Below are 14442 nucleotides of genomic sequence, written 5' to 3' on the forward strand. Positions count from 1 at the left end.
TAATAATATTAATAGTAATTATGAATGTAACAGACTGACTGATTATTCCATGACCCTATGGCCTGACAGGGACACTCCTGGAGTGGCTACAATCAGACTCGTGCATGTCAGAAATCCAGAGTCTCCTCATCCTGCTATCATGATTTACTTTATTTGTGAGCCAAATATGTTATTATTGTCGAAAAAAAAAGTGCCAGCAAAACATTGTGTGCGTAACTTAATACCAGTTATTTCACCAGATACAGACAAGGCGTGTACCTGCCAAACCTGCCAAACAGACTGTAAGAGAATCCTCTTGTTTAAGCAATCCTTCAACACCCTCATGTTGAAATAAAGTTCCCCCGTGTATCTACAGAGCCGCAGCAGGACACCAATCAGAAAACCCCCTGATAACATTAACATTTGTGCCTCTGCTGCATCCTGTCATCAATAAAATGGATAAGGCTGTCGTTTTCCCTGACGGGAGACAAAGTCCGATCTGATGCTGCTGGGGGGGGGGGGGGCTTTAGATCTCAGGTCTTTTGTTAGTGTCGCCCCTCTCCTTGTACCTTTGTATTTCTCACTTTAAACTTCCTTCCAGTCCTACAGTGGCTTCCTGAATCAATCCGAGGTGAGAGTCTTACTCAGGCTAATGTACACCCCCGGGTTGATCCGTACCTGAGGTGTATTGATTGGAGGAGGCATAGCTGACTTCAGCTATCCTTCATACTTTGCAAGGGGGAGTAAATCTAAAGACGTTTCTCAAATCCTACATTTATTCAGATGTACTCACATCCTCAAGGTTTTAAAGATGGAGATTCACAGGGTTTTATTGATACTAATGCCGTTACTGATTTTTATTGATTCCAGAAAGTAGGTCTTAACAGGTTTTCACTGTCAGCTCAACTGTGTTATTTATTCAGGGAATACTTCTCCAGCATTCGTCTTCAGTTACGGTTTCATTCACCACTGCTCAGTTGGTTCATTGCCAAAAACATGCCATTCTTGGAATTTAAGCCCAAGTTGCTGTTGTTTCCGCCCTTATTTGATCATGTTACAGATATTACAACTACCTTTTGTTGACATCTGTCTCAGGAACACTTTGGAACATTTCTTTCTCTCCATCGTGACTCATTGTTGCAAGTTTCCAGCAGCGAAGATGCAACACTTTGGCATTTTGTAAGGCGCATCTGACAGAAAAATATTCCAACATCAATCAAAGGAAGCGATAAGCCTGGAGGCATATGATTCACACGGATCGGTACTAGAACCAGATTTCAATTCCTGTGAGCCAATTTATGTTCTCATGGCTAAATTATCCACACAAGGTGTTAATGGCATATTTGTGCACTTGCTTGGAAGGTAATTACAAATAAACATGCAATAAATTATCTTGACTCAGGATGTTGAAATGGCTGATTCTTCAAATGACTGATTTGACTTTTAGTAGAAAAAAGTTCACGGTGCACAATCACAAGAGTGCACGCAGAGACAAAGAGAGAAGGTTTGTGTGGTTGTTGCAATTTTTTGGAGGTTTTTAATGACTGACGTTGGAAACCTTTGTCATCTGTGTGTTACAGCTCAGCGACTGCCGAGTCACAGAGTTGAAATCTGAAGGACAATGTCCTCAGGACGTTACCGCCAGCCGAGGGCAGATATCACTCCCACAAAATGTCCCTTTGCTGTTAGCTTTGTTCAAATAAATTCAGAGTATATATCTTTTGAAATAAATTTACTACACAATAAACATCCTTAATTTGCTTACCTGGAAATATCTTGAATTTCCCTAAAATGTACAGGAAAAATCTGAAAATAGCCTTGGCTGTTGTGGTATTTAAGACCAATTTTATTCAGAATGGATCTGAGGGGAAGTACAAGAGTTTATACTTTTGAATAATAAAAAAATTATCACCACTAAGCCCATCACAAAGCTCTTTCATCCACTTCGCAGGAGCTAAACTGCATGTTCTGCACAGTTTTATTAAACATGGCTGCACCTGGATGTTGTACAGTTACAGGGAAACATTTAGAACTGCGTGGATGCAGGTTTGAGGGAGGGCCACTTACAAGACAACATCTAACAATCTAGCATGGCTGCTCTGATGGAGTTCGTGTTTTAATACAAGCAGGGCCATTTTTAGATATTGATTGTTTAATGTTTTTCATCAGGAGCGGGGAGTTTCTCCAGCGTGGGTTCCATGCCCCAGATCTCACGAGCGTACTGGGCGATGGTGCGGTCACTGGAGAACTTGCCACATCCTGCAATGTTGTAGATCACCTTCTTGGTCCATTCCTTGGGGTTCTGATGTGAGAATGAAAACGATGGATGAGGATACATACGAATCAACTCATCCCAGACCTTTATGAAACGTTCCTCTGTAATTAACATACCTTGTAAAGAGCATTGACTTTCTCCTGACATTTAATGTAGTCTTCGTAGTCAGCAAAGACCTTAAATCTGTGCAAAAAAAAAATCATAAATTTAATGAAAGTGGATGTGAACGCAAGAATGCTGATACGTTTGTGCGTGTGTGTTCCTTCTCTTTTTCCTCTTTGCACCAGTATGCAAGTTTCCACACGTTATTCTTATTTGTATGTGTGCGTGAGTGTGTGCCTCAGGCTGCTAATGTTAGATGTGTCTTTACCTGTCATGGTGCATCAGCATGTTGACAATTTCTTTAAACAGGTCAGGCTGCTTTGGGCTAAAGAAACCTCCAGAAATCTGGTCCATGGCCTGTTTCAGCTCCGGCAGGCGGTTGTAGTACTCTTCAGCACAGTATCTAAGCAGAAGCACAAGTAGCTAATAAAGCTCACAGTCAGAAAAACAGAAGGTTGGTAAGTAGGCTTTTCACAGAGGATTTGTCAGAGGTATCAACCGCCTCTTCAAGGCCTCGCCTGCAAAGGTGGAAAACATCAGCTTGTGTGGACAAAACAGGACAAATAATTGAGAGAAGGTGAACTGAGGACACATTATTGGTAATCATTACCCAAACAAACCAAAGCTGCTGGATTGTCCCTGCACTGCTGTAAAAACCTCAACAGGTAGACTCTCTTTGCATCCGAATGCAGGTCACAATGCTGCCGTCCCCGATGCAACGGCATCACATTCCTTAGTGACACAAATAAAAAGACTGCAGGATGAACCTGTTTGCAGCCTCTGCTCCCTATGGGATGCTGTCAAGGTCAAATTATTTTGGATTCTGTATAAAATTATTTTGGGACCCGCAGCTGTACGTCACCTTACTTTGGTGTGGAAAACAAACTGGCTTGTGGGAGGATTCTATATCTTCCATGAGTGACTAGATAATGATAATTCCTAATGTTTAAAGTTGGATCAGAATCCTGACGTGAAGACAGAATTTTTCCTTGGCATGTCCAACTGATCAGATGTGGAAGACTGATAATTGGACCCACCAAGATTTTAATACACTCATTACCCATTGCCAATTGTCCATCCTCCCCAGGGCCAGAAAAGAAGATAGATGCCCTTCTCTCCCCCGTGGTGACCGCTAGTTAGCTTAGTACAATGAATGGTAGCGGATGGTAAGTTTTTGCATACCTCTGTCAAAACTCATCAAAATCCCTCGTGATTCCTAATGTACCTACAGTTCTTGATAAAATTCAAAATGAATAAGAATTTAAAAATTGTGAGCAATGGTCACTTTAGAACCGATACATTGCAGGAACCATACCTTTTGATAGAGAGGGCGGGAGGACCAGGGGAAAATATGCACAGAGGGACAGCAACTGTCTTGTCATGTTGATTATTACTGTTGTTTGTGCATGTATGTTGTGCTTCTGTTAAACGTGAATTATTAAATAAGGTTTGGAGGCCAAAAAAAAGTGCTGCATAGGGGGCCTGCACTGCTACTTTCTGCAGGTGTTAGTCATTAAATAATCCATGAGGCCACTGCCTGAGCAAATGCCTGTAAATAATTGTACAATGATTTGCTGTTATTCTGTTATTTATGAGCCTTCCAAGTTTAAGTGGATTTTGTATTTCTGAATCAGAAAGCAACAAAACGAGTCTCATCTTCCAGAGAAAACTCCCAGGCTGACAGGACTTTTAAAAATTGGAACAAACCCAGAGGTCTACGAAATGTCCCGAAGCCGAGCCAGCGGCCGCCGCTCAGAGACGCTTGCAAGACACCGGCGGAAACGGAATTAGGTGTCCAGTCACGTCCCCTACAGGTGTGTTTCTTCTGGTGTGTGTTCTGCTACATACTTACTTAGTTGCTTTTTGCTGGAATTTTGTTTATCGTAAATATTCATGCTGGCTATTGGCTATGTTAGCTTAGCTTCTCCCGGGTCAGGGAACATGCTAAATGCGAATACAAACCTGACGTCAGACTGAATGAAAACTGTTTGTAGCGGGCGATGTCTCATTAAGGCCCCGTTACCTTGAGGATTTTTGTTAGCAAAATGCGCTACAGTGGGGAATTACTAAGTGTTATGTCAAGCTAAAAACAATCGCTAATACACTGTTACGTTGACTCTTATGTGTTAATCATTATTATTTGAAAAGCGAGGCTTGGTCATTTACGTGGATCGTCTCCGTGCTTATTTCCGGCTTTATGACCGGCAGCTGTATTCTATTGGCTCTGTCGGCTCTCTAGAGGTGTCAATCACCCAAAGTGACCAATCAGGTGCCCGGATATTGCCCCTCTCCCTGTTTGCAGATATTGCAAATTTAATGTCTTCTCATAATGTAGGAGTAGTCACAATAACAAGCATAAAACATATATACATATTTATACTTACAGTCATATGTTGTATAAAATTTAGTTTTACAGTTATACCTAAGTAAGGTCAAAGTGCACATACTGTACAACCATGGACCAGAATTTTCTCTGTGAAATTGCTCTGTTTGACTGGATTATTATTGGAGTCACTATTCTGTCATATCACTGTATTTTCTCATTGTGCATTGTGTGTTTTCGTGTTTGTGTTTATTAGTAGTATGAGTACTTGTTGGGTGAACATCTTTACACCTTTTTATGTTAAGTATCAATGTAACAACTTTGTGTGTGTGTGTTTCAAAGGGAGCTTAGCTCGTCTACAATGTGTGAGTCAGCCTTGGTTTCTGTATTGCAGGATACCTCATAGGGCTTATAGCTTGTATATTTGTCCCAGCAGTCGTCACAAAATTACTCAGAATTCATAGGTAAGTGTTAATACAATATTATTTGCAGACTAGGCATGTCTGGTGCTTGTAGAGGCAGCAGGTGTGCTGACAGTGGTGTGTGTGTGTGAGGCAGGAGGCCTTGAAAAAGTTATAGCTCCGAGATCCATTGTTAAATAATGAGGCCCTAACCGGAACTACTTTCTTGGGCGCAGTGATTTGACTATAACTTCATTGACCGAATTCTGTAAATTTAACCCCCCCCCCCCCCAAAAAGTTTTGGAAGACTAGATGCCCAAACTCTACAAGTAATCATGGCAGAGATCCGAGATCCTTAACCTGAACCATAGTACACAACAGAGGATCTACAGGTTGAAGATGCTGGATACAAACATGCCTGGGATAGAATATGAGAAAGGCAGATGACATGGGGGCTCATCCCTTACCCTTTCTGGTCAAGGGCATCAACGTCATCTACCCTCATGCCGAAGATGAAAAGGTTCTGCTCGCCAGCCTCCTCGGCCATCTCAACATTAGCACCGTCCATGGTGCCGATGGTCAGAGCGCCGTTCAACATGAACTTCATGTTGCCGGTGCCGGAGGCCTCTGTTCCCGCTGTGGAGATCTGCTCTGACAGGTCAGCTGCAGGGATGGCTGAAGGATGACAGAGGTAGAAGCTGGGTGACTCTGGTAAGCATCTTGTGTTCTATGCTCAAATAACACAGACTGGCGACATCTGCTGAAGAAGACACGAACAGCATGAGAACATAGTGAGGGAAAAGGCTCGCACGTTGGCAGTTTATTACCTCTCTCTGCCAATGTGACTCTGTAGTTCTCCAGGAAGATGACTTTGAGCCGGTCGCCAACCACCGGGTCGTTGTTGACCACTTCACCGATAGCTGTGATCAGACGGATAATCATCTTGGCGGTGTGGTATCCAGGAGCAGCCTGCAACCCAGCAACAACAGCTCAAGTCAGATGCACTTTACAACAAACCAAGCTCAGTTCTAAGCTGTGAAACCACAGACCTTTCCTCCGATCATGACAGTTCTTGGTGTCCACTGCTTGTTGGGCTCCTTCTTGATGCCTGACAGGGATATGAGGTGATGACAGGACTGAGGTTTAAGTGTTCAGCTACAGTTTTGACATAATCCCCCAAAGTCATTTTAATAGCTGCAATATATGGACTTAGGGGGAAGTCACAGGGATTTTGACAGTGTACTTACGGTTATAGTAGGTGATGATGTGCAGACAGTTGAGGAGCTGCCTCTTATATTCATGGATTCTCTTGACTTGAATATCAAACATGGAGTTTGGGTTGATCTTCACTTTATAATGCTCCTCCAAGTGCACTGAAAACTTCAGCTTGTTTTCCTGCAGCATTCAAACATTTGCACAGTATCAGTGCATAATCAGAATTCTTTCCAAAGAGTTCTCTTGTAGTGTAATAAGACATACAGCGGGAAGGAAAAACACTCTCCCAGACTTATTGACGGCCATGCTGACGCAGAGCTGACAGTAAAAATTCTTAATGGAGGTTTCGACATTGATCACAGAGGATCTAACAGCTCTGCGGGCCGCCTGTGTATATGAGAACTGCGACAGGCACAGATTGCCTCTTGTGAAATATGTGCAGCTTTTCTCCAGGGCTGAGCAGCATGCAGCTAATAAAGCACTATCATTTAATCTCAAGCATCCACATAAACTGACACATTAACGGCACAGTTAAGATAAGATAATCAATTTATGACTTCACCTGCTTCACTTTGGCAACATCTCGGATGAAAGCCTCATCATTCACAAACTTGCGCAGCTCCGCCAGCTGGTCGAGGTCACGAATGAAGTCCTCGCCGATTCTCTGAAAACGGGCAATGAGTGTTTAAAGTCATTTTCTTGTACATGTAAGATAATAGTTAACCATGTGAGGTGTTTAAAACTGCTAACCTCTGCGATGACTTCTGCCAGTCCAGGGTTGCACATCACCAGCCAACGGCGAGGGGTGATGCCGTTAGTCTTGTTCTGGAACTTATGTGGCTCCATTTCATAGAAGTCCTTGAAGCTGCAGGCAAGAGTGAAGCATCACATTTATCAGGACACACAGATTTCATTCCCACAGGCGCTACACACACACACACACACACACACACAGATGCACCAGTGTACAGCATTATAAGAGGGCAAACATACACAGTAGCTTTGAGAATGTCTGAGTGGATCTGGGCCACGCCGTTGACAGCATGAGAGCCCACAATACACAAATGGGCCATGTTGATCCTCTTCTGTCCACCTTCCTCAATGAGGGACATACGGCGCAGACGATCCACATCACCAGGGAACTTAGCAGCAACTCTCTGAAAAAATTAAACGTTAAACAAAATGAATTTTCTTTTAATTGATGTTGTTGAATTATAAACTTTTATTCTTGTAAATAATAAAGCAGGGCTCCAGTGCTATTTGCGTGATTTGCAACTAAACAAAACTATTTCTTGTTTCCCTCAGTGGCAGTCGATGTGACTTAATTTTGATAAATGCTGCAATAAAAAGCCAATGAACGCTCTTTTACTGTCTAACCGAACAACACAGTAGCATTCAGGGGCTTGTTCCGATATTTTAAGCACATCTTTGCCTTTTAATAGCATCATGTGCTGTTTCCCTCTGTGACAATCAAAAGCAAAATCCATTCATAATCAGGCAAGTAAATTAAACGTTAGAATGGATTTATCCCGGCTGTTTTTTTTCCCCCTGCTTTTCCAATCTCAACTGTTTTTTTTATTTAATTTTATTCTGAATGTCAGACTTTCCTGTGACCCCCTTCACCAGGCTGTGACATTACATGGACAACTAGATTGCTCTTCATTTCCTCTGCATCACACAAAGGAAATCAGAACATGTTGCAGTATACAGGACTAACCTCCAGGTGGCGACGGTTGATCTCATAGACAATTTCCAAGTGTCGGGGCAGCAGACGTGCAAACAGGTCTACTGGCCAGCGCTCCAGAGCTTCAGGGAGGACGGTGTGGTTGGTGTAGGCACAGGTGCGCACGCAGATGTTCCAGGCCTAAATATGACATCATCGTCATCACCATCAAAAGAGTTTTTCAAAACAGACTTGAGAACCCCTGAATATTCTCTATACATAATTTTCCTCCCTGTGAAGGAAGTCAAAGAAGTTAAAATCAGCAAAGCAAGAAAGGTGTCACTGAGTGGGGGAGAACGGGGTAAGATGGTCCACATTTGAGGATTTTACTCCAAAATAGAATTTGATTTGTTTCAAATAATAGTTATTGTACCTCAGTGTGCACATAAAAATTAAAAACGCATTATCAGATTATGATGATACATTTATAATGATGATCGTAACATTTTCACTAAATTTATAATGGTGATCTTTGTTTTAACTGCAGAGAGAATGCATGTCATCATGTGTTCTTCTAAACAACGTGATAAAGTGTATGGCTTAAAATTTTCACAGGGGCTCCACAAGTTCATGACTTTGTTTTGTAGCTTTCATATAATAATAATGATAATTATAATAATAATAATAATATGGATACCGATTTAAGATGCAGGGTTGAGACATTTAGAAATATTTTCTCTGCATAACCATAATCACATACTTTTTGATCTGGTTTTCCATGAGTGAGTGATGTGAGGTGTACTTCCTTAACTTGTGATCACATGACTACTTATAGTTACCTAGATACAGGGGAGTTGAGTTGGCTCAATGGTTTAACCCACCCGCCCCTTCTCCCCTACGAATAAATAATGATTCAAAAAATTTGGAACCGTGACGGTGAAAAGTTTCAATCGACTGCTACGTGGCTCCTCCTCACCTTGTCCCATTCAAGCTTCTCCTCATCAACCAGAACCCTCATCAGCTCAGGGATAGCCATAGCGGGATGAGTGTCATTCAGCTGGATGGCAACCTGAACACGCCAAACATAATCAAAGTCGATACAGACTCAGAATACGCTGGGAAGTGCTTTGCAGATACACTACTGTTGATTTCCACTCTTCTCATTAGATACACTAATAACCTAGCTTCAGTATATTCCACACACACGGACGGAGGCAATTTAACGAAGGCAGAGAGAGAACATCAGGGGGGAAATCTTTTCATTTTTGACAGAAACTATTTTGTTGAGGTTTTTTTTTTTTTTTTTTGCTTCACCTTGTCAGGCAGTTTGTTGAAATCTGTGCGAACAATCTCCCTGGAGCCAAACTTGGAGACCTTGAAACGACGGATGATGTCTTGCAGGGTGGCAGACACCACAAAGTATTCCTGCTTCAGACGGAGCTCCTTCCCCTCAAAGAACTGAGGATAAAGACACATATTTGTATGTTTCTGTTCTGCAAGAGGACATGAATATGTTATTTATGCATTCAACATAGCCTTAGTGAGTGCTATTTAACCACAAGCAAGTGGAATCGCTTTGTTTTTAAATGATTACTGAAGCCTGGAGTAGTGGTGGCTCAGCAGCAGCAGTAGTAATTTCATTTCTGGAATATAAATATCATGCAATTATTGTCTTGTTTGAAAAATGGTGTACAGTTTTTTTGAATATAATACAATTCCCATATTCCATATTTTTGTGGTAAAATGTATTTTTCATTCAGCATCTCTTACCCAGTATGTATAAGAAGGCAGACCATGTTTATTTCAGACATTTAAAAATGTACATGAGGTGATTTTTACATATAGTTGAGCAAATATCACATTTCTCTGTTGAGGCTAAGGCAGACAGGATGGTAGTGTAGTGAGTGCAGGAAGCAGTCAGATTCACGCTGGACTTTATCATCTTCAGTGGGCCAGAATCTGAATGAATTCATCTCAGTTAACTATTTCATGGCCATAATCCTGATGGAATTATGCACTATTGTAGAACTGACTTCAAACATCAGCTCCCACAGTCTCTGCTCTCACTTGCACGGACATAAATTACCAGCCTTGACGTGGCTTATCGCTAAAGCTCGATGGTTATCTCCCAGCTCCTCCCATCATGAGCCTGCAGGGAGGCATCACATGGTGGTCAGGTCAGATATAAAAGACAGCTTTGGAGGAAGCTGAGCGAGCACATGGTAGCTCAAGCAGGAGACAAAGGACAGTTGGTCCTTTGAGGCCCAAATTATGGAAATCCATCTCTCAGCTAAATGAAGATAAGCACTATAGAGGAGCGAGAGTACAAGTCCATCCTATGGGCTCACCTCTGGCGGATTAAAAGGCAATTTAGTGGTGCTGTCTTACATTGTCGTTGGGATACAGCACGCGGGAGATGTTCTCAGCCAGGTTCCTGTCCAAAACAGCCTGAATGTAGCCACCAACATTGACTGGAAAACAAAATATAAACTCTTTTTCTTTCAAGCTCATTTGACAGCGTGGCTGAAAACAGTCAGATACATACAATCCTTAAGGTTAAAGTCGCAGGGGGCCTTGGCAGACCACAGCCTCATGGTGTTGACAGTGTTGTTTCTGTAGCCGGGGATGGGGGTGTCGTATGGCAGAGCCAACACTACCTGCCAGGACCATCACAGCAAGAGTTACATTTACAATTACTTAGACTCTGAAGATATCTTTCTTATTCTTGCAGTTTTGCACCTGAGAGTCGACCCATTTGACACCATCAGTGTGGTGCTCGGTCCTGCCATAGAAGTGCACCGGCCGCATGTACTCAGGACGTGCCTTCTCCCAAGGGTTGCCATAGCGCAGCCAATCATCCGCCTCCTCAACCTAGATAATGACATACGTTTGTGTCAGGAGAGAAAAACACTCATTAGGTGAGTCGAATCACAGCCAAGGCAGATGTAGAAAATGACAAGGACTATCACGCCAAGAAAATGATAAAGGCATCTCATCCAGCAGCTTAATTATGAATATCATATTCCATTTCTGCTAATAGATCCTCTGAAATCATGCTCACTGGCCTTTTAAGGTGAAAAAGAAGTGTAGAAAGTTTCTCTCAAGCAGATAAGAACATTTCTAACCTGCCAGCCATTGACAATTTTCTGATTGAAGATACCGAATTCATAGCGAATACCGTAACCATAGGCAGCCAGACCCAGTGATGCCATGGAGTCCAGGAAACAGGCTGAAAACAAAGACAGAAACATTCAGTATAAGACAATGAATCATCTGTTATTCGACAGGCTTGAATTAATTTTCAATGGGTAGAAAGATATTCACCAGCAAGACGGCCAAGGCCACCATTTCCCAGACCAGCGTCTTCTTCCATGTCCTCAAGTTCCTCCATGTCCAGACCCAACTGATGAGGGACACAAAGGAATAAAGCAGCAGCCACATTAATGTTGTTAAAAACAAACCAAAATGAAAAAAACAAACAAACACTGGTATTTAAAGGTTAAAATCATCATTCAGCTCACCTGGTATGTGGCCTCATCACAGGCATTCTCCAGTGCCAGGTTCACCATGGTGTTCTGGAGGGCACGGCCCATGTAGAACTCCAGGGAGATGTAGTACACACGCTACAATGAAGAGATAATTGAATGGGTGGTGTCCACTGACAGAGATATTGCACTGAAAAAGGTGGAATCATTACAAATATCTGTCAAATTTCTGATCACAACCACTTAAAAGTGAAGAAATGGCGTTTGCATGTGGGCTATTTGACAAATACAAGCCAAAACCCCTTGTAATGTTTGTAATAATCCCTTTTTTCTCACAGCGGTGATACCTGATTGTGTCTTACGTGTTTCAGAGACACGTGAAGTCATTTTGGAAGCTGTAATTTGAGAGCTGAGTTGTTGTCAATGTTCACCTTAATTCATACAAATGGGATCTAGGCAAGTCAAACCCCAGTACAGTTCCAACAGCACCTCAAACTACAGCCTTCAAAATGACCATCACAATAAATCAACTCCTCCCTCCAACGGATCCAATAAAAACGGATCAGTGTAAACCTCACAAAGGAGGAGGGGTTGATTTGAAACTCAACAGTAAACCTGTCACATGTGGCATTCGAATCAAAAACCCGTAAAGTCACATGACAAATGCCGCAGCATCATGAACCCATGAGTGTCAAGACCAGAGTCATTATTCAGCAACATGTTTGGGAAGTGGGAGAAATGTGCTACCTTAGCCTGTGTTTAGCCTTTGCCATTTAGTTGATGTTGTTTTGTTTTTTCTAACATGGCATGGGAATGGGGGGGGGGGGGGGGGCAGAGGAGAGGAGAGAAGGGACTGCGGGACAGACTGGGTATTACATAACACCAACATTTTGGTCAGGCAAAAATAGCTCCTATAGAGGTCGCTGTAAAGGTCAGCCAGAGACTGATACTCTTTCCTTGTGGAGTATAAGTCAGGAGTGATGGGAGAAGTAGTTCATTTATTCGTAAGTTTGTTCATTAATACATCCATCTACAGCAAAAAAAAAAGTAATCTCTTGAATGATATGTGTTCTGCTCAAAGTCCTATCTGACTTATCTCATCTAGCTGAGGCAGGACAGCCGTAAATACATCCAGTTGTTGAAAGTGTAGCTTTTCAGTAGATGTGAAGAGAACTCTAGACTGCTCTGATGTCCTCCTCCCTCCTTCAGGATTCCCTTTAGACCTTTAAGAAATTCACCTTTGACTTTTCAGTCTGGAGCACCACAACATGGTGATACAGTAAGGAGAGTCAGGTGGCTTCTCAATTTGGGGCCACTGACGTTTGATTTGACTGTTTCTGAAAACGTTACTCGATACGTCGAGTAAATGTCACTTTGCTGAGGTGAACACATAAGAGCTTGCAGGAAAAATAAAGGTGCGGAATGAGCTAAAATATGGGCTCCAAGTGAAGCCAGGAAAGAAAAATGTACCTGCTTTACTCAGCAGTGATAAGTGATCTTTCAAGAAACATTTTCCCTTCTATGTGACTGCAATTTGGCCTCACCAAGCCTCCAAGAACGCCTTTGTAATTTGATATAGTTTTCAATGTCATTTTCAAGCAATAAGAGTGCTATTGTGATCTCGTGCTTCTGTCTCTGGCTGTTTGGGCTATACGAAGATACAGTATGAACTCAGGTGCCCTCGAAGGCATGTGCTCGTATGACACAAGTAAAGGCTTTATGGTCCGACAGGATGGGAACAGAAGGTCAGGGAGAGGTTTAATGTTTCAACACACTGTAAGATTTGCAGCATACCGGCGGAGTGCTAAGAAGCCCTTGTGAAGTCTAAATGTCATGACCTGGCATTACACTGACATCAAGCTGCTGAGGTAGACTAAAAGAATAAGGAAAAAAAAAAAAACACAGTTGTGCCTGTGAGAATGATGCATGGTTGCTGTTCAAATGTGTGCTGAACACAGAACAGATGCAAACACTTAGCAGAATGCAGAAGGCCAACTTTTCAACTTGGGGAAAAGTTCTCGGTCACAAATGCAAGATGCAATCCTGTTTATTATGGACTTACTTTGGGGTCTTTCTCATAGTAGTGCTGCTGGGTTCTGATCCACCTGCCAATCAAGTGGTCCCGCACAGTGTGAGCAAGAGCAAAGTAGTAATCCCTTCTTGTTGCCACATTTCTGTCTTTGACCAGCGTAAAGTGGAGATGTCTGTTGAAGTTTTGCTTCAGTTCTGCCACGTTTTCAACGCCGGCGAGCCCTCGCACCGAAATCTGTTTCTTTCTGTCATGGTCGGACAAGGGTTTGGACATGGTGGCACCGGTTTGGGCAGCTAAGCTCTGACTCCGGGGCAGTGTAAACAGTAGGACGGCAAGCAAAAACCAAAAGTTTCAGACACACACTCGAGAGAGGCACCCGCAGCACAGGATCAGGTTCAGCATTTTAAAGGCCCAACTATTAATATTACGCAGGAGGCGGAGCAGCTTGTATATATTTGGAAGAGGGTTGGCCACAAAGTTGTTGACGGGGGTTGTAAATTCTAAATCATGCTTCCGGTGAAAAACCAGGTGGCTTTTCTTGGTAGAATTTTTATGATGATGTTTATTTCTTTTAATTGTGACAAGAAAAGGTTGCATCAAATGGTTTTGAATTCTATTGATATTTTCTCCTCTCAACAGTTTCCCGATTTGATTTAGAAGTATCGTTGATCATTGATGGATCAGTAAAATCTTTAAAAATCCCGTTATGATTATCCAAGAAGAGTTGAATCAAGGTGGAGGAGTTTAAGTATCTCAGGGTCTTGTTCCCGGGTGAGGGTAGGATGGAGCGGGAGATTGACAGGTGGTTTGGGGTGGCATCCACAGTGATGCGGGTGCTAAACCAGTCTGTTGTGGTGAAGGGGGAGCTTAGCCAAAAGGCGAGGCTCTCGATTTACCGGTCAATCTACGTTCCAACCCTCACCATTGGTCATGAGCTTTGGGTAATGACCGAAAGAACAAGATCGCG

The 14442-nt window shown here is 42.5% G+C and overlaps 1 protein-coding gene across 1 annotated transcript; it reads right to left on the minus strand.

The window, feature by feature from the left end:
- Positions 1 to 1476: 1476 nt before the first annotated feature.
- pygma (phosphorylase, glycogen, muscle A) lies at positions 1477 to 13840 on the minus strand. Its single transcript, XM_086179405.1, has 20 exons — positions 13506 to 13840; positions 11480 to 11581; positions 11283 to 11361; positions 11084 to 11187; positions 10698 to 10829; positions 10504 to 10615; positions 10347 to 10429; positions 9273 to 9416; positions 8935 to 9027; positions 8013 to 8159; positions 7289 to 7452; positions 7046 to 7160; positions 6858 to 6959; positions 6328 to 6475; positions 6130 to 6188; positions 5908 to 6049; positions 5548 to 5755; positions 2625 to 2759; positions 2371 to 2437; positions 1477 to 2281 (listed from the first exon to the last, which is right to left on the minus strand). Exons 1-20 carry the CDS (start codon positions 13746 to 13748, stop codon positions 2132 to 2134), a joined length of 2529 nt encoding a protein of 842 aa, XP_086035531.1. The 5' UTR covers positions 13749 to 13840; the 3' UTR covers positions 1477 to 2131.
- Positions 13841 to 14442: the final 602 nt, after the last annotated feature.

This window comes from Aulostomus chinensis, chromosome 15 (genome assembly GCF_037954235.1).
Source record: "Aulostomus chinensis isolate RoL2024-O1b breed Wild chromosome 15, RoL_Achi_v1.0, whole genome shotgun sequence".
NCBI classification, from domain to species: Eukaryota; Metazoa; Chordata; class Actinopteri; order Syngnathiformes; family Aulostomidae; genus Aulostomus; species Aulostomus chinensis.